This window comes from Lissotriton vulgaris, chromosome 11 (genome assembly GCF_964263255.1).
Source record: "Lissotriton vulgaris chromosome 11, aLisVul1.2, whole genome shotgun sequence".
Taxonomy (NCBI): Eukaryota; Metazoa; Chordata; class Amphibia; order Caudata; family Salamandridae; genus Lissotriton; species Lissotriton vulgaris.
In genome coordinates this window covers 99,422,416-99,440,738 of record NC_141699.1, presented here as the reverse complement: position 1 = coordinate 99,440,738, position 18,323 = coordinate 99,422,416, and the positions used below count along the sequence as shown (strand labels likewise).

General features: G+C 43.7%; 1 protein-coding gene across 1 annotated transcript in view; it reads left to right on the top strand.

Moving 5' to 3' along the window:
- The window catches only part of CRKL (CRK like proto-oncogene, adaptor protein), a 46,125-nt gene that overhangs the window by 3,649 nt on the left and 24,153 nt on the right, over positions 1-18,323 (top strand). The window contains exon 2 of the mRNA XM_086942767.1: positions 4,081-4,537. Coding sequence (XP_086798893.1) covers positions 4,081-4,537 — 457 coding nt within the window. The remainder of the gene's footprint in view (positions 1-4,080; positions 4,538-18,323) is intronic.

The window sequence follows — 18,323 nt, the reverse complement described above, 5'->3', positions numbered from 1 at the left end:
CCTTTTTGATATCGCTTCGTGTGGGCTTCACTGGTCCAAGAGCAATTGCAATAAATGACCCGATTTACTATACGCTACCCGTCAATATCTATTCAATTGTTCCCATTTTATAAATAAATTATCGTCGTAATAACTCGCTTGATAAACGTCTGTTTATACTTGATGAAACTAAATGTCTTCCTCCCCGTTTTCATGGTGCACAATAGAGCGAGAGTTATATTAAAAGAAAGAATAGGAACCGCGTTTATTATAAATTACATTTTGCAAGCGAGTAAATGCGAGGAAAAATAGTCTTGGACACCAAATAAGGTCCATGGATAGGAGTAGAAAGCGTTGAGTACCAAGCCCGCAGTGCACCGGGGACACACACTAGGAAGCGGCAATGCAGTATGGGGTACAGCCGGATGCTTTGGGATATGACTGAGCAACGCTGTGGAGAACAGTCCCAGGGATGCTGCTCTTTATGGAATCTTTCAGGCACAGGTTTCCTGTGTTTACACACCCTGGAGCACTAAGGCGCGGCCCCCACTAGTTACTTCTCAGGGGAAACCTGTTGATGCTGGTCATCATAATGGATGTCGCTGCGGGCCTTAGCAAAGGAAGAGGTGGGTATAGGAGGGATTTTTCATTAGGTAACTACAAACTATCTGGAGTTCACCAATCGTAGTGTTCTCTCCTCCCGGGTACTGACTATAGCATTCAACAATTGTTCACAAGGAACTCCTTAAGAAATTTCACTTGTTCAAATGTTTGTTCTCGCAATGATTCAATCCTAAAATGAAGAGAAGTATAGGTAAATAAAATCTATTCTGAACATGTAGTTTGATTTAATAATCACAAAATCAGAACAGTAGTAGCCCACAAGGTTTAACTGGCTTAAACCACTTCAGCTGAAACGAGTAACATATTCATTTATAAACAGGATTTTTTGCAAAATAAGTTATTTTTGAGTTCCTTTTTATTAAAAAATGAAAGTATGCACACCATGTGATTGTGTGTGTGTGTGTGTGTATATATATATATATATATATATATATATATACAAAACATTTTTCATATATTTGTGACAGATGTGACCCCAGTGAAGTGACCATAACAGTTTTATTTAACAAAAAAAATTGCCTTCATTTACAAAGGGTTAGTGGAATGAAACGACACCTTTTTTTTACACTGGTTCAATTTCCAGATTAGTTTTATAGTGCTTAAAGACTAGCATTTTTTATTGTCAACGATGTTTCGACCCAGTTGAGTGTAATAGGGTCTCTTCAGGACAAGAATTTCCTCGGGACTGTGGAGGATATGGATATTAGTATAAGAATTGCGTGGTGTGCGGGTGCTATTAAGGACCTGATTGCGCCTAAAGAGCTTACCTCAAAACAATCGTTAGATGTGTCCGGTGTAGGCTCAATGTTGAACGTCTTGCTAATAGGCAAGAAAGGACCTGCATATATATCGGTTGGTATCAAGGTGGTTGTCCTAGAGTGATCAGTATTCTTGTGGCAACCTGTAATCTATTATCTTCATGGTAGAAGTGATGCCTATGAATTTAAGAAATTGCTTTCAGTAATCCTACTCATGGAGTATGCAGGTGTAGTCCACTCATCTAATCAGCTGACTACAATAGTAAATCAATTTGCATTGGTGGCAGGGGATGAGTGAGTCAGAGTTGAATTATTTAGATCCTTAGATTGATACCTAAAAGTTTAAGGAAAATTCTTTTAATAACCCAACTACTACTCAAGGAGTATAATGATACTTGAGGGTGTTAGTACACTCACCAGGTCAGCAAGCTTCAGTGGTGTTGCAATTCACAGTGGTAGCTGGGACCTATATCTGCTCTGAACGAGACAGTCTCCTCTTAATGTCTTCATGTACAAAGTCTTTGGTGTCAGTGGTGACTTGGCAAGCTGTACAACCACCACATTTGTAGTGACATGTCATGGATGGTAATCCCCATAGGTTTGTTATATAGTGCTGCTTTGTGCGCGTATGCTCGTGTCCGAATGTACTAGATGGTCTCTAATATTTCTAGCTTTTCTGTAAGAGAACATGAGTTGCTCTTTGAAAATATGCATGGTATTTAATATAGGCCAATGCTGCTTGATAGTTTGGACAATTTGTTTACTGTGTGGGCAAAAGATAGTTACAGATGTTTTTGTTACAGGGGCTTCTGTTTAGGTTTTAATATTTTCTCTCTTGGCCTGTACCACACCTTCTTCAGATGTTTTGACCAATCTTTTGGGATAACCTTTCTCTTATTTTGAAACTCAGTATATTCCCTTCACGGAAGAAATCTTCCTTTTCAGTACAATTTCAACGTAATCTAAAAAATTGGCCATATGGCAGCCCATCCTTTAGTGCTCCAGGGTGGAAACTTTTGTATTGAAACTGTTTTTTTCTGTTGGTTTCGTGTATAGACCCACAACTAGTGCATTTTCTTTGTTTGACCTCCAGATCAAAAAAAGGCAGTCCTTTTATTTATCAATGTTGAAGGTGAAAGTTGAAGCTGATTGACAGCTGTGTAGATATGTGATAAAAAGCTTCCGTCTGTCTTCACTTCCTTTCCGGATCAGGAAGATAATGTCAATATAACGCTTCCAACATTTGATGTTCTCATGGAATGGGTTATCTTTTGTATTTATATAGGTACGTTTGTTGATCTCCAACATACAGATTAGCTAGATTTGGAGCAAAAATTGCTCCCATGGACATGCCTGAACATTGTTGCTAATATGTAGAGTTGAAAGAAAAATAGTTAGCAGTTAATGCAATTTTGAGAAGATCAGTAATACTTGCTGTGGGTACATGGCAAGGAGCAAGGTGTGAGTCAAGGACTTTTTTTTAATACTTCAATGCTGTCATTTTGTGGAATGTTTGTTTACAATGATTCTATGTCTATGGTGACTAGAATATCTTTAACAGGATTGTATTCTGCTCCTTCAATGAGGTTGATCATGTATGTGCTGTCCCTAACATACGTGTCAAGGATAGGAACAAAATCCTTAAAGGCATTTATGTATTCACCTACTGGTTCTAAAACCGATCCACATCCAGACATGATTGGCCTTAAATCACATTTTTTAAAATAACACGTTGGTTATGGGGTGACATCTGTCACAAATATGTGAAAAAATGTTCTGTACTCATATACACACATGGTGTGCGTACTTTTATAAAAAAAAAATAACTTTTGCAAAAAATACTGTTTATAAATGAATAAATGTAACTCACTTGGGCTGAAGTGAGTGAAACCAGTTAAAACTTGTGGGCTACTACTGTTCTGATTTTGTGAATATTGAATTAAACTACATGTTCAGAATAGATTTTGTTTTCCTATAGTTATCTCTTCATTTTAGGATTGAATACTTGCAAGAACATACACTTGCTCAAGTGAAATTTCTTAAGAATGAGTTCCTTGTGAGCAGTTGTTAAAAGCTATATAGCCAATACCCAGTTCACAGGGACATATGGGTTGCTCTTGTGTTTTGAAATATTGATTGTGCAGTGGGTACTGATTGACGCCATGCTTAGTGAAAAATGCTGCCCCAGCACCATTGATGCCAACTTTTTGGCATTATTTGCAAACCCGGTTCCAGGCATTGATTTGTTTTGGGAGTAGTTTTTTCGCGACCTTATTATATATTTTTATAAATGCAAATTTTCTTCTGCTACTGGAAGTTTACTCGGCTATCAGCCCATGTCAACTGCATGGCTCTACGACTGCTGCTTGTCTGCGCCATCCCCATGCTCCAAATTAATGAAAGTGCCGTATAAGTTGTACCGAAGGGTCAAGTGAAACTTTTTATTTTAATTTTATTTTTTTAATCATGCTTATTTGAGGCATTTTTTTCACATAGGCATGCCCGTACCCCTCTCACCACCCATAGGACCACCAAACATGTTGTGAAATGCATATACGTTCCCTCTTCATTGAAAATGGTGCTATCATATTGTTCAGTTTTTCCAATTAAAGAAATTCCAGAGTAACTCATTTAAGCATCCTCTGTTTTATCGTGAAGCGTCAAACAATGCCATTTTATTGATTGTTTATTTAAAAATAAATGCTTTTCTCTTTTTTAGGTTTCCAAACCCAACGGTGGGAATTGGATCGGTTTCGAGCTTGCCAGCCTCTGAAGACAATGTAGAGTATGTGCGGACACTGTATGATTTCCTTGGGAATGACGATGAGGACCTACCTTTCAAAAAGGGCGAAGTGTTGGTGATATTAGAAAGACCTGAAGACCAGTGGTGGCGTGCACGAAATAAGGATGGCCGTGTTGGCATGATTCCTGTTCCGTACGTAGAGAAGCTCCCAAAATCGTCCAGAACTGGACACAGGAATTCAAACAGCTATGGCATTCCCGAGCCTGCCCATGCTTATGCTCAGCCCCAAACCACCAGTCCTTTACCTTCGTTACCGGGCACCCCTGGCGCTGTTACCAACCCATTGCCATCCATGCTGAATGGACCTGTTTATGCCATAGCAGTTCAGAAACGAGTACCATGTGCCTATGACAAGACTGCTTTAGCATTGGAGGTAAGAATCTCTCCTACCATGAGTTTTCCATGTAGCAAGATTTTATTGTGAGCCTGGTAAAATGATGCGGACCATGATGGGATAACTAAGGTAAACTCATTAAGATACCTGCAGACATCATTCAAACACAGCCATGTGTGAGGATGCCTTGAATATGTAATGCAACATGAGCTATCTTTTTTTCCTTTTTTGAGTAAGCGAAAACAAAATATACCAGACCTTAATGGTCACCATGCACAAACTTGAAACACTTTACACGTTATCAAAACAAATACAACACATTGCAACTTTATCCTTACACCCTTTTGCACTCTGCCCTTGTAGGCAAGTGCTTTAAAACTCTACGTAGGAGTAGTAAGTCAAGTTCAAGTTTATTTCACGTTTATTTGGACCGTTGGTCCACAAACAATACATATCGATAAAAAGTTCATCCAAAGAGTTAAATAAAACATTTCATTAACAATCGGACACCCTAAAAACATATTTTAAAAATACTAATTATTAAAACTCGTTTAAAAGATATAAAACTGCCTTCACTTTTTGCATATATTTCCCCATTGCCACAGCAATATCTAAGTGGGACATTTCTGTCATCAGTTCGCAGCCTGGGTCCTAGTTTTAATCTCATATTTCATAAGAATCGGTTTTAAAAATTTGATACGCAAGTCCAAAAACTTCAGACAATCAAATAAGATATGCAGCATATCACATTTGGACCCTAAAGAGCAAGTACAGCTTCCCTCCTCATTGATCATGGTCCGCTTTACCGAGTTGTTCATATAACAAGGGTTAACCCCAATTCTAACCCTCAGAACCTCATTTTGTAATCGACGGTCCGGTAACTTATCTATGTAGGGGAAGCAATAAACATTATTCCATGCATCAATCATAAAACTGGTCGAAGTTTTACTTTCAAGATAGATTTTGTCCTGTGCATGCGATATTTCCTTCCCCGTCGACCTGAGTAACTTTTTATCAATATTAGCCACGGAGACAGTAGGGCACACATTAACTCTCATCTTCAAGCATAGCTTTGTTACTTTCCCCCTGGTCTCTCTTGCCCATTTTAGTTCGCTGTCCTGTATTTCATTTTTGCCCCATTGAGATATTTTGGTAATTGCGCCTATTTCTAGGTGTTGCCAAAGCGCAAAAGAGCCATACCAACTTGTATACCCCATGAAGTCAGGCCTAGTTCCTGTCTTACTGCCTGAACCATTGCTGACCGGGCGAGCGTAAATAACTTTTTTAGGTTTTTACCTTCTTCCACATCCCAGTTTTCCTTACCACTTAGGAACAACAGTTCAGCACCATACAAGTATTGCCGGGGTACAATAGCAGCATAGGCTTTTAGCACTGGTTTGTCGGTCATAGCTCCATAGGCTTTGTTAAACAATATCAGACCGCTAATCGATGCAGAGGTTCTTACTTTAGATGCCTCTAAGTGGGTATTCCATTTCAAATTCTGCTGGAGCCATAACCCCAAGTATATATTCTGTTACTGATTCCACTTTTTCTGACCCAATCCACCATGAGAGCTCAGTTTTCCTCCGGCCAAAGCTCAATGTTTTGGTCTTATCCGTATTTATCACAAGTTTTTTTTCTTAAGCAGTAGTCATTGAAGCATTTACTTTTCTTTGCAAGCCAACCTCGGTCTGGTCCATAATCACCAGATCGTCGGCTTAGAGTAGGCATCTGCTTGGCATTTAGTTTCGGGCTTGCCCCAGTTTTGTTCCCCAACATTGATGGTAGGTTTGCTAGGAACAAGGAGAACAGGGGAGCTAATACACATCCCTGACGCAGACCATTTCCAATTTCTATTTTCCCTGATAGACTACCATCTATGTCTAAAATTATCTGTGCCCAGTTTTTAGTGTGGAGCATTTGTAGCAGCCGCAGTATATCATTAGGAATTCCCTGACTAATTAGGGCCTCCCACAGCAGCTCCTGGTCCACTAGATCAAAGGCTGCACAGAAGTAAACGAAACAGAACAACCTACCCTGCGATTCCATTGACTTCTGTGCTATGGCCCAAAGAGCAAAACAATGGTCGATGATAGAGTGGCCGGCTTTAAACCCTCCCTGTTCCGGGGGGATGGTTTGGTTTTCCTCTGCCCAATCTTTTAATAAATTTAAAATTACTTTTGCAAAGACTTTTTCCCCTATATCGAGGAGGTTTATAAGCCTATAATTTTTCGGTATTGTGTGGCTACCCTTTTTATGAATAGGCCTTATAATTGCACCCTTCCAACTTTCTGGGAGGATTCCCGTATCCTGGATTACCAGGAACATCTTTGCAAAGAACTCTGCCCACTATTCAGGCCTCGTTTTAATTATCACTCCTGGGAGGTTATCTGGTCCTGCGGCACGGGTAAGGTTCAAACTAGCTATAATCTGTTATATAACTTGGGGTAAAGTGGTCCTTTATATCATCCGTGGCCAACCTAAGGTTCCCGGTATTGGTTGTGTCGGCCATCTTCCATAGATTTCTTCCAGATAGCCTACCCAATCATCTTCTGGGACCATACAAGCGAAGGAACCGGCTTTACAGCCCAAACTCTCTTGGACTAATTTCCAGAACCCTCTCGCATCCTTGGATTCAATCACCTCCAACATATTTGCCCAACATTTCTCTTCATACCTTCTTTTTTTATTCCGAATTAATGTTTTATACTTTAACCGTAGTTGCTGAAGTGTCTGAGTAGTAAGCTATATACATGTTAGGATTCAAGAGACTGATATCTGAAATAAAGTGTTCCCTACTTTCCCACTCATGGGGTCTCTTGTTGGGTAAGTTGTATATCAGCTCGCTTTTTTAGGTCGAACTTTCGAGACCTCCTGTATATACTTATTACTTTGTGGACTTAAAAGTCCACCTCGGCTTTTCATTTGTTTTTCAGCGTACTTTAAAAATCCTTGCTTCCTAGTGGTCAATCAGAGCAGGGACTAATTACTGTATTTTTATTGTTATGTTATGTTATGTTAATAACTTTTATTCGGCGCACAGCTGCCCCAGCGAAGGGGCGTCCTGGCGCCTGATCAGGTACCACAACATAACAGGTCAAAGCTGAAAAGGGAAAAGAATCAATTAACAGAAGCAAACAGGTGGGTTTTAATGGCGCGTCTGAAAAGAGTTAGGCTATTTAGGGCACGAATGTGTACAGGAAGGGAATTCCATAGATCAACCGCCAGAACACGAAAAGAGCGTCCTCCCATCCTACTCAGTCTGAACCTAGGCTTAATCGCCAGATGGTGAGATTCAGACCTGAGGGACCGCGTGGGGACATACGGAGAGATAAGGCTCGCGAGGGCAGGAGGGGAGGAAAGCTTCAGAATTTTAAATGTCAGACAGAGAGCCTTAAATTTGATTCTCTGTCTGACCGGAAGCCAGTGAAGGGAGGTCAGAACAGTGGAGACAGAACATCGTCTCGGAAGGCCCACAATGGCCAGTGCAGCAGCATTCTGCACCCTCTGAAGCCTAGTAGCCTCAGCCTGATTAACTCCAAGCATCAGAGCACTCCCGTAGTCCAGCCGAGAAAGGATGGAGGCCTGAACCACCAGTTGCCGCGTGGGAGGGTCGAAGAACTTGAGGACAGGTTTCAGTCCTCGCAGAATACCAAAGCAGGTAGCTGCTGTCTTCTTTGTATGACTGGTGAAAGAGAGGTTAGAGTCCAGCCAGACCCCCAGATTTTTAACTTCGGCCGCTGGAATGGGGGACACCCCCAATTCGGGAGGCCACCACTGATCTCCCCAAAGTTCCGCCTGCTTCCCTAAAATCAGGACCTCGGTTTTCTTAGCATTAAGCTGTAGGCAGTTGCTGCGCATCCAGTTGGCCACAGCTATAAGTCCTGCACGGAATCTGGGCGCATTCACCTCAGGGTCCCCACTAAGTGTCACCGCCAGCTGCGTGTCGTCGGCGTACGATGTCATGGTAAGGCCACATTGCCTGACGACAGCAGCCAGCGGTTTCACATGCAGGTTGAATAGTGTGGGGCCTAAGGCAGAGCCCTGAGGGACTCCCAGACCCAGAGAGTGGAGAGGACTGGCCAGGTGGAATGGCTACTTTGAAAAACCGGTCCGAGAGGAAAGAGTGGAACCACTGAAAAGCCTTCCCCACAATACCTACTTCCTCCAGGCGCCGCATCAAAATGTCATGAGACACCGTGTTGAACGCGGTGCTCAGGTCTAACAATAGGAGCGCCGCAGTCTGCCCCGCATCCAGCACTGACCGCAAATGCTCGGTCATAAAGAGCAGCGCAGTTTCAGTGCTGTGTTGTGAGCGAAACCCATTTTGACTCTCGTCAAGAATATTATTACGAGAGAGATGGGCAGACAGGATGGAGTTTACGTGTGCCTCAGTGACCTTGGCGGTCCAAGGCAGGATTCCTTGCTTTTTTATTGGTTCCAAAAAAAAATCTCCAGTACGCACACTTTGTTTCTTTTAACCTTTTCCATGCGACGTCACGGTGGGCATGTGAGAAGGACGGCCGGGGGCAGTCCGATCTGCGCACACCTCAGATTCGGTAGCACCCCAGTGGAATGTCCTCCGCGGTTAAAGGTTTGCTACGGTTCACGACCTGAAGGGCGGTTTGCGTGTACTGCTGTTGACCAATGTGACCAGAGATGACATTCACTTTGAAATCTTAATATTGCATAGTGCTGAGAAAGGTTTAGTGTTGATGAAGTTAATCTAAGCAGAAAAGCAACAACTGTAAGGCAGCTCCCAGGCATTGTTTGGAATGGAGAGCAATTTGTATTAATTGCTGTGGCTTTCACTCTGCCCCAATTAATTTTCTTCATCGGCCGTAGCTGGAAAAGACCAGCAGCTGTGGTCCGATCGGAGCTGGTGCGAACAGGGTGCTCTCTTCTTCTTACATTTGTAAGAGCCTTTTTAACCCCTTCGATGCGTGAGACAAGGTCAGCTCGTCATGGGCGTTACCTGCGCTGTGCGTGTGACGAGTTGACCATGTCACGTAACGCAAGATTTTTAAAATCGCAGCGCTCAGCGGGAAAACCGCTAGCACGCATGCGGTTAAGGGATAAATATGTTTCTATACCAAACCACTTTTCAAGTTCACTCACTTCTCTCCTACCGGTGCTTTTTAGTCAGTCTTCCTGCTCTCTGCCCTCGTTTGCACCGCCGCGGCTGTTCTCCCTGGTCCCACCCATGCACACACATGTTCTATAACAGCACTGTCCATTAAAGCATATACAACGTGGCCAGGTAAGTGTGAGCCTAGCGCACTGTAGGCCAAATACTGACATTCGGCTTTTTTCTATTTTTTCAAATTCCTTCCTATTCACGGTTAATTGTGCCTTCCTGCCTCTATAGCTCTTCCCTGCAGGAGGGCAGCCCAGCCTCGGGGCTGCTCATCTACGGAGTAATCTCTCTCTGCTTGTGACTTCTCTCTTTTATTTCTGGCAACATGGTGAATCGTTAATCAGTATTACAACTCGGGCGAGACATGCCTGCTCTCACATAGGATCAGTATTGTTAAACAGCTGAGAAATGCTGCTGTCCTTATGTCATGACTACAGTAGCCCGGCAGAGACACATGTGTATTTCCAACCTATTCTTTAATTGCTGATGCTTGTAAATGAGCAGTGTTAAAGTGCCAGTGCTTCGATATTGCAAATATTGCATCTCAACTAACACATCCAATTGAAAGCCGCGCAGAATTGTGCAAACTGTCATCTAAAACGATACCAATCCTTAAGCAAGGTAGGTATTTGCAGATACATTTCTTGCAATCGTGCTGCACTCGTGTACTATCAATTCAGTGTTGCAACAGTGCCGCAAAATGCATGTCAAAAAACGGGTTGACCGGGGGAGGAGCCAAGACGGCGGCCAAAATGGCCGCATAGAAGCCCGGCTCCGCAGCTCGCCCTCACCTCCGACGCTATCCTGGCAACCATCCTGTACCCCAGCCACGGTCCAATGCAGCGGAACTGCGGCGGAGCCCGACCGCGTTACTCTGACCTTCGCACCGCCTCTGACGGCCGTGCATTGCCGTCTGCAAGTTTTTGGCCTTTCCTCCGGGGTGAGCCGGGACCTTGGGTAGTGCTACAGCCGCCCAGCAATGCGTAAACATCGGCCTCAATCGGCAATCAGGATCCGGCGGCCCGAGTAGTGAAACCGAAACTGCTCCCCGTGGCATTCCCTGGACTCCTCGCTTCAGCGCGACATCGACTACTGCGGCGCAAACACCCTGCTTGTGATTCTTCCAAGCTCCTCTGCACGCCGCGCATTGCTTGCTGTTGCCGGGCCGCCGATGGGACGGATTTCTTTGTTGTGTGAGGCCCGAGGTCCCTAGGCGCTGGAAGTGCGAAAATGGCGCCCACGATGAAGGACGTTTGGCTGGCCCTCCTAGACTGGCGCATTGAATTACAGGGTTTGCGGGCGACTGCACACATCTCGCAGCCCACCTTCTCCCCTGCCGAGGAACAACTGGACACAGCAGGGTGCACTGCGGATCGCGAGCCCGCTTTCTTCCCGGTTGCTGCAACTGTGGATTCCCAGGCGCGCAGGGTACATGTTGATGGTACCGGGGAACATGATGACAGAGACTGCGATTTTGTTCCTCCATTTACTCTCCTGCTGGCTGCCTGCTTGCCTGATTGCCATCGCTTTGCCTGCTTGCGGAACGTGGATGTGTCCAGGGAGACCGCTCCTGTATCATCACTCTGGTCTTTGTTTCGAACCGGGATGGCCCATCCTGGAACTGCGGACTTGTTGCCATCACCTGAGAGCCTGTGGGGTCGACTGCTGGCCTTTTTTCGTACTGGCCAGGGCTGATTCCTGATTAACTATGACACTTCTTTGTGACCTTGGTGCCAAGTGGATTATTGTTTGCACTGGAGACCGTGGGTGGTTGGGGTGACCGTAGGTTGGAGCCCACGTTCCTTTTAAGTGGGCCTATGCTTCTGGAGTTGGGGGTGTACAAGGGGCTGGTGCTATGGCCCTCCTCCGTTTTCCCTCTTTTGGGGTTCTTCTTGGGGCGACAGGCATGCCTATGGGGGGGAGGAAGGGGGGGCCCGTGGCCTTCCGCTGGTATGCATGGTGGGGGGTTGGGGGATGGGACGTGTTTTATGTTACTCTTGTTTCTATGGCCCTCTATCTTCTTCTTCTTCTTCTTTATTTCATTCTTCCTTTTATATACCCCATTCTTTATTGGGGATTGGGGTTCGGCGCGATCTGGGAGTTCTACTCATTGTGTCATTTTGTGAACTGGTTGTAGTTTTTTGCCTCCTAAATGTGGGACACTGTGTTCTGATAACTACTTGCTGTCCGCTGTGCTTCCCGATATGTGCCTTTTCCATGATGATTCTTAACTGCGGCGAGATGTGGTTCTGGCGATATTTTGCACTGTATACTGTTTACTCCTGATTTCATGAGGCCGGAACCGATGTGTTGCTCTTTGATATCCTGAGGCCATTTATCCTTCAGACTTTAATTTGAAAATTAGACCGCAATGCTCCTGTAATTAATCCTGACGGACTTGCCTTATTGATATGTATTACATTTCTGAGCCTTCAGGCTGCGCGCTTGATTGTATGTGTAACTTCTTATCAATAAAGGTCTTCCAAAAATTAAAAAAAAAGCAAAAAAAACGGGTTGACCAATACAGTTACTCGTATTATCGCAGCGCAGCTGAAAATGGAGACTTGCTTGTTTTTTCTTTCTTCTTCATTCTCTCCTATTTGGCTCTTAAAATCCAACCGCCCTACCCTTTTAGCCTATGGCGCCTGCACCCGCCACTTCCTCCCCTGTGTCTAGCGATTGCTAGAGAATTTCTCAACTCTTGAATCTCGGCAAAAGCTGGAAACGCGCAACCAGCATTAAAGAATTTTTTTTAAAAATCTATCTTAGTTTGTTTTCGATGCCTGGAGACATGCAAGTTAGAAGCGTACAAGTTGACTAATTTTGTTTGTGTTATTTTCCTGCCATGCATAATCCACATGCCTAGCATGACACACAGCTAGCTGTATGATGGGGAACATTATCATGTGTCGGAAATGTATGTTGCTATTCAATGGTTCATTAATTTTAATCAGCCAACACATTGGTTAAGACTTTGGTTATTAACGAGTGCAGAGCAGGAGATAGTCTCAAGGCTTTATTGTTAACTACTGCAATACCTTGTTTTGATTGTTTTGCATACAGCCGTAAACCCTTATCTTGAATAAGGGATTAAACAGTGCATTTCTAGTCAGCCTGAAACTTGCTACCTATCACGTATTTTACACTAGTGCACCATGTTAAATAACTCTGAAGGACAGATTTTCTGTCGAGGTCCAGATTTTCTGGTTCATCAGTGGATTTGAGTTTGGAAAAAAACATTAAAATCGATCAGCATTTGTACAGAGATGATCCTCTCCCTGTCTTAATCTGTTTTATGAGAAGACTGGCCCAGCCACATTCTTGTGGCTTCATCAGCAAAGAACATCTTCGCCTTTTCCTTAATTCTTGTGGTTGTTTGGTTCTTTTCTTTGCTGACAGAGTTCTAGTGTACAGCAGCTGGAAAGGAGAGAAATCTACCCTTTGTATGCTTTGTTTTGTAGTATGGATGATTAGTTGTAGTGGTGCCCTACATTGCAGTGTTCTTTTTCAACTAGCCTTTACTTGCAAGAAGCTTGAGCCCTTGCTGTTGATGGTCTATGTAAAACAGAGGATCTTGAAAGTAGGGTCTTAAGATAGGATGGCGGTGAACAACTTTTGAGTTGGGGGAGATATCGTCATGACTTCAAACTTTAGAATTGTGTCTGAGATTTTTTTTAAACATTTTTTAAAAACTCTTTTTATTAAACCGGCTCATGACGTACATGAAGACCGGTGTGCACATGCATTTGATTGGTCATGTATGCAACATCTTGTTGCATTCTGCCAAAGCAAACAAAGCAATGGTCACTGTGGTACACAAAAGGCGGGTCACATTCCAAACCAACCGTATTAAAGTATGGAGACACATCTGGGTCGGTGTCCGCTTTCTTTTTAGTACTTGGGGAAGCCACAGTACAATCTATTTTCATAATCCAGACTTGATGTGATGAGGGAGGTAGTTGCCTGTGTATTCTTCTGGAATCCCAGATTGTGTGGAATGGTCTTCAGCCTCCATATGCTACTGAAGGCATTTCTAGTCACTTGGTTAACTAACTGAACTGTGAGCAGCGTGGAATCCACTATAGTTTCTTACTCTGATGTTAGTGGTACCCAAGTGCCCTGGGCCATATTTCTGTTCTCCATTTGGTATGGAACTCGGGGACTTTCATCTAGTCTTGAGTTGTGAAGGTTGCTTGAATTTTCCTCGTTTTGCGTAGTCTCAGCCATGTTGCAGTATGTGAGATTAAAGGATATGACTTTTTTTTGTGTGGTTTGCGTTCAGTATTGAGGTGTGGAGAAATGATTGACCTTTGATGTACACCATATTGATCTTTGATGTACGCCACATTTTGTTAGACTTTTAAGCGGATGGAAATACAGTGATAGATTGATCTGGCAGTAAGGTAGGAAGAGAGCAAGTCAAAAGATGTTTCCCTTTATGCTGTTTTTCAGTCTCCAGGAGGGAGCGATGATAGTTTTCAAAACAAATGCAACTAGTTCCATTAAAAGTTATGCTGTGTCTCTGCTCTATCCAACGCTTTTCAAGTGATCCCTGATGTAAGTCCGAATAGAATCTGCACTTTTCCCTGGATTGAAGCCTGTTTGATCTGTTAGCAACTCACTTTATTCATGAAAGTTGAAGATATCTGTGAAGGTTGGTCTTACTATCGGCTTTCCTGAGCGCTATCCTTTTGATATTGGCCTTTAGTTCTTTTTAACTGTTGGGTTGCGGACTGCTCTTTGTCGTATGTATCACATCTTCAGCTCTGCTGGGAACTTGCCTCTTAAGACATTGATTATGTTCAATGCAGATATAGAGAGGTCTGTGCACATAAAGATATTTGGAAGGTTTCACAGGCAAAGGTCTGAGCCCGCATATCCATGGACTGTCATCATGACACCGATTTCTGAAAGTCACTGAGGCTTGAACGATGCAATTGTAGATTGTCATCGTTCTTTGATGGTGTTCATCTTACCTTGGACTCTGAATGAGATCCCAATGTATTGTTGTCAGAGTTCTGGCCTCCAGGTTTTGACATTGAAGTGTTTGCCGTGGACTTGAAGGAATGTTATGATTGAAGGGTTGTTGCAGAGCAATATGCTGGGTTGCAGAATTCTGAGATGTGTGAGCTCTTTAAAGGGAATCTGGCATGCCCCTGCCCCCCTCCCTGTTTGAGCAGCGAACTTATTGCTTAATGGTAGACGTGTGCATGTTCAGCATCCAGAGGTTGATCTTAAGTGGTTGTCTTAAAGTGTTGAAGTGTGCCCCGTTTTAGTTTTTGTTATTGTTATTGTGTTGGGTATATGGAACATTTGAGGTTGGCCCATGTGCTTGGTGTTGAATCGTAAGTTGAGAGCTTTCAGGTTGAGTTTTGCATCTGTGTGTTGTAGAAGACCACTGTGGTTGCATTACGTTTTGATGTTAATAAAAGATTAGATGGTGATCTCTACAGGACCCGAGTTTGTTTCCTCTGATCAGGATTCCAGACTAGCAGAAAATTGTTTTAGGTATAGCTTGCTATGTGTATAACCCAAGAGACAAGATGACTTGGGTTTCCAGTGTCCAGATTTAATGTTTTTTTATAATGACCAGATTCTGTTTTTGAACTTGTTAGTAGATCGAAGATTATTTCCGCTTATTGATCATCATGCAGATTTGATTGAATTCTTTGCAGATCAAGTGGGATTGTTTGAATTAGAAGTACAAGTGTTAGTTGTAGCGGTCTTCGTTCAGGGTGAAGGTTCGATGTGTTGGGAAGGTGGAAATGTAACATAGGTGGCACGTTTGGGTTGTAGAGCAGTCAGCGGTGTCTGCACTATACTCATTTACATGTTCAAGAAGACAGATATTTATTTGGGTTATCTGGGTTTGGTGAGTTTGTGAGGTGTGGTTGGTTAGTGTTGCAGGTCTGGGGTGCTTTGGTACAGTATGTGCATGTTGCTGTTTTTGGCTGATGGGCATCCAAGAAGGGCCAAGGTAAAGAGTGAGGTACCTCAAGAGCAGTGTTTGCCATCTGATGTTTATGGAAGACTAGAGAGTGGCATTAGAGCCTCAGTCTGAGGTTCCAGTACATAAGGAAGGACCTTGGAAGTTATGTTTGCCGACAACATTTGACCAACAAGTAAAAGCACTTTCATCTGTATTCTATAGATTAAAATTAATAAAGATCAGTCCATATATCTAAAATCACATCTCTCCAATCTCTGGGAGTTGGGGGCTCAGCTCTGGCTTGGATAGCCTCTTTTTTAAGTGGTCGTACCTTCCAGGTTTTTTCAGCCAAAGCATCCTCAAATATGTGCATGGGCGTACGGCGTTCCCCAGGGGTCTATTCTTAGTCCACTACTATTTAATATCTATGTTAGACCCCTGGCCACCATTGTGGAGGAAGCCGGCTTGAATTTATTTTCTTACGCCAATGACACACAAATCATCTTCTCCCTCTCTAACAGGGAAGGTAATAACATCTCTGCTCTTAAGCAGGGTCTGACTCGAGTGGCAGAGTGGATGCAGGAGAATTTCCTTAAGTTAAATGGGGATAAGACCGAGGTTGTGATCCTGGGCAAGGGTTAAGATCTATGGGGTCCTCAACATTGGCCCGAGAGCATGGGTCCTACCCCTCAACCCGTTGCTCAGGTTCGCAATCTCGGATTCCTCATTAACGAAAAGCTCACAATGCGGCAACAGGCCGTCAGGGTGGCTTCCATCTGTTTTGCCACCTTAAGATGGCTTCAAAAAATCTTGTGGATGCTTCCCGCCTCTACATAGAGGACTGTGGTCCAGACTTTGGTAATATCTCGCCTGGACTACGGGAATGTCCTCTATCTTGGCGTCGATTTAACAAGTGAATAAACTCCAGGTCGTCCAAAATGCTGTCGCACAGCTGTTACGCAATGTTCCTCGGAGAACATCTGCCTCTCAAGCCCTCGTGATCTACATTGGCTGAAAATAACTAGTAGAATTAAATTCAAGGCCTTATGTTACATCTTTAAGATAAAACAGGGCTCTGCCCCGAGGTACCTACAGAATCTCATTCATACTTATAAGCCCAGTCGCAGTCTGAGATCCTCAGGAAAAGGTGATTTTATCACCCCTAGATTTAGGTTAGTGAAGATAGGCGGCTGCTCCTTTTCTCATCTAGGCATTAAATCCTGGAATGCCCTGCCTGTGACCCTGAAGTTGGAGACAGATCTTCTTCGCTTCCGCAGGGGTTTAAAAACTTGCCTCTTTCGGCAGTAAATTGAGCAGTCTTCTTCAGTAGCTTCATTGACAGATGCCTGGTAGTTCATTCTTCTTCAGTCTATCCCTTGGCGCCGGGAAACCCACTGCGGGTAGCCGTGCGCCTTATAAGTTTAAATAAATAAATGAACTTTAAAAAAGTTATCACCTTTCTGATACTGGCCAAATTAGATTATGGAAATGCCCTCTTTATCGGGGATCCGGGAAAAATCACTACAAAAACTTCAAGCACTGCGAAATGCTACAGCTCGACTTCTCTTGAATTCCCAAATATAAATCTGCAGCTCAAGCACTAGTTAAGTTGCATTGGCTACCCGTAGGAAAATGGCTGGAGTTTAAGACCTTATGCATAACCTTTAAAGCACTGCATAACTCTGGGCCAAGCTATTTTAGGGCAAAACTTGCTTGGTATTCCTCCGGGAGAAAGCTCAGATCCACAGATGCAAGGTTATTCCTTCCAAGAGCAAAGCATACTACTTGGGGAGGCAAAAAATGTATATTGAAAGCAGCTACACTACGGAATAGCCTTCCAAGGGCAATAAGGAAATGCCCCGACGTCCTTGCTTTTCGGAAGTCAATAAAAACTTGGCTGTTCACATGCTAGTAATCAGCAGAAACCAATCTCGTCAGCAACGCATAAGGCAGCAGCAGCGCAAAGACTCCTCCGGACATTCGAGCGCTATACAAAACCAAAAATCAAAGTTAGTTGTTCTTGACTGCACTGTTACTGTGCATTTTAGAGCTGTTGTGACTTGCTGAGTATGAGTTTGCATGTTAATAGTCTAGTTTGAAATTTCTATATGGAATTATTCACTTTAGAGCAATATGTTCCTTTAAAAGAGTTGTCTGCCAGTTTTAGATGCATAGCGTGGAAGAGATAATGGGTTCAGTGGGAAGGAGAGAACGTTTCTAGGCGATGCAACAAGAGTTGATACAGGATTACGGTCAGAGGTTGGTTTGGTGATCGAGGGAGCATGGAGAAGAGGATCCTTGCCTATCAGAGTTAAGGATATGTTTAATATAATGATGGGAAAAGGGTATTATCTGAGAGATCAGGGCAGGTGAGGCACGCAATGGTGGCAGATTGGGTTGTGTGTGATGGACGATAGTTATGAATGAAAGATCAGGCTTTAGCACTCTTTTTCCATGTTTTTAGGTCGAGCAGACCTAAAAAGCATGCGAAGCATGCTTTGTCTGCGAAGACATCTCTTGCTGGCGTGTCTCGGGGAATGTGAGACAGTGATCACCCACGCGCATCGCTGTCTCAGATTCCTCCTCGAGGGCACGCACGTCGCCGTGCATATCCCCTGCCTCGCATTCTCTCTAAATCACAGTCACGCATGCGCACACACATTACCTCGCGCACACACTTTCCCTCGCGCACACACGCTCACACTCACACAGCCCCCCCCCTCGCGCGCGCACACACGGCTCCCCCGCAGCTCAGCAAC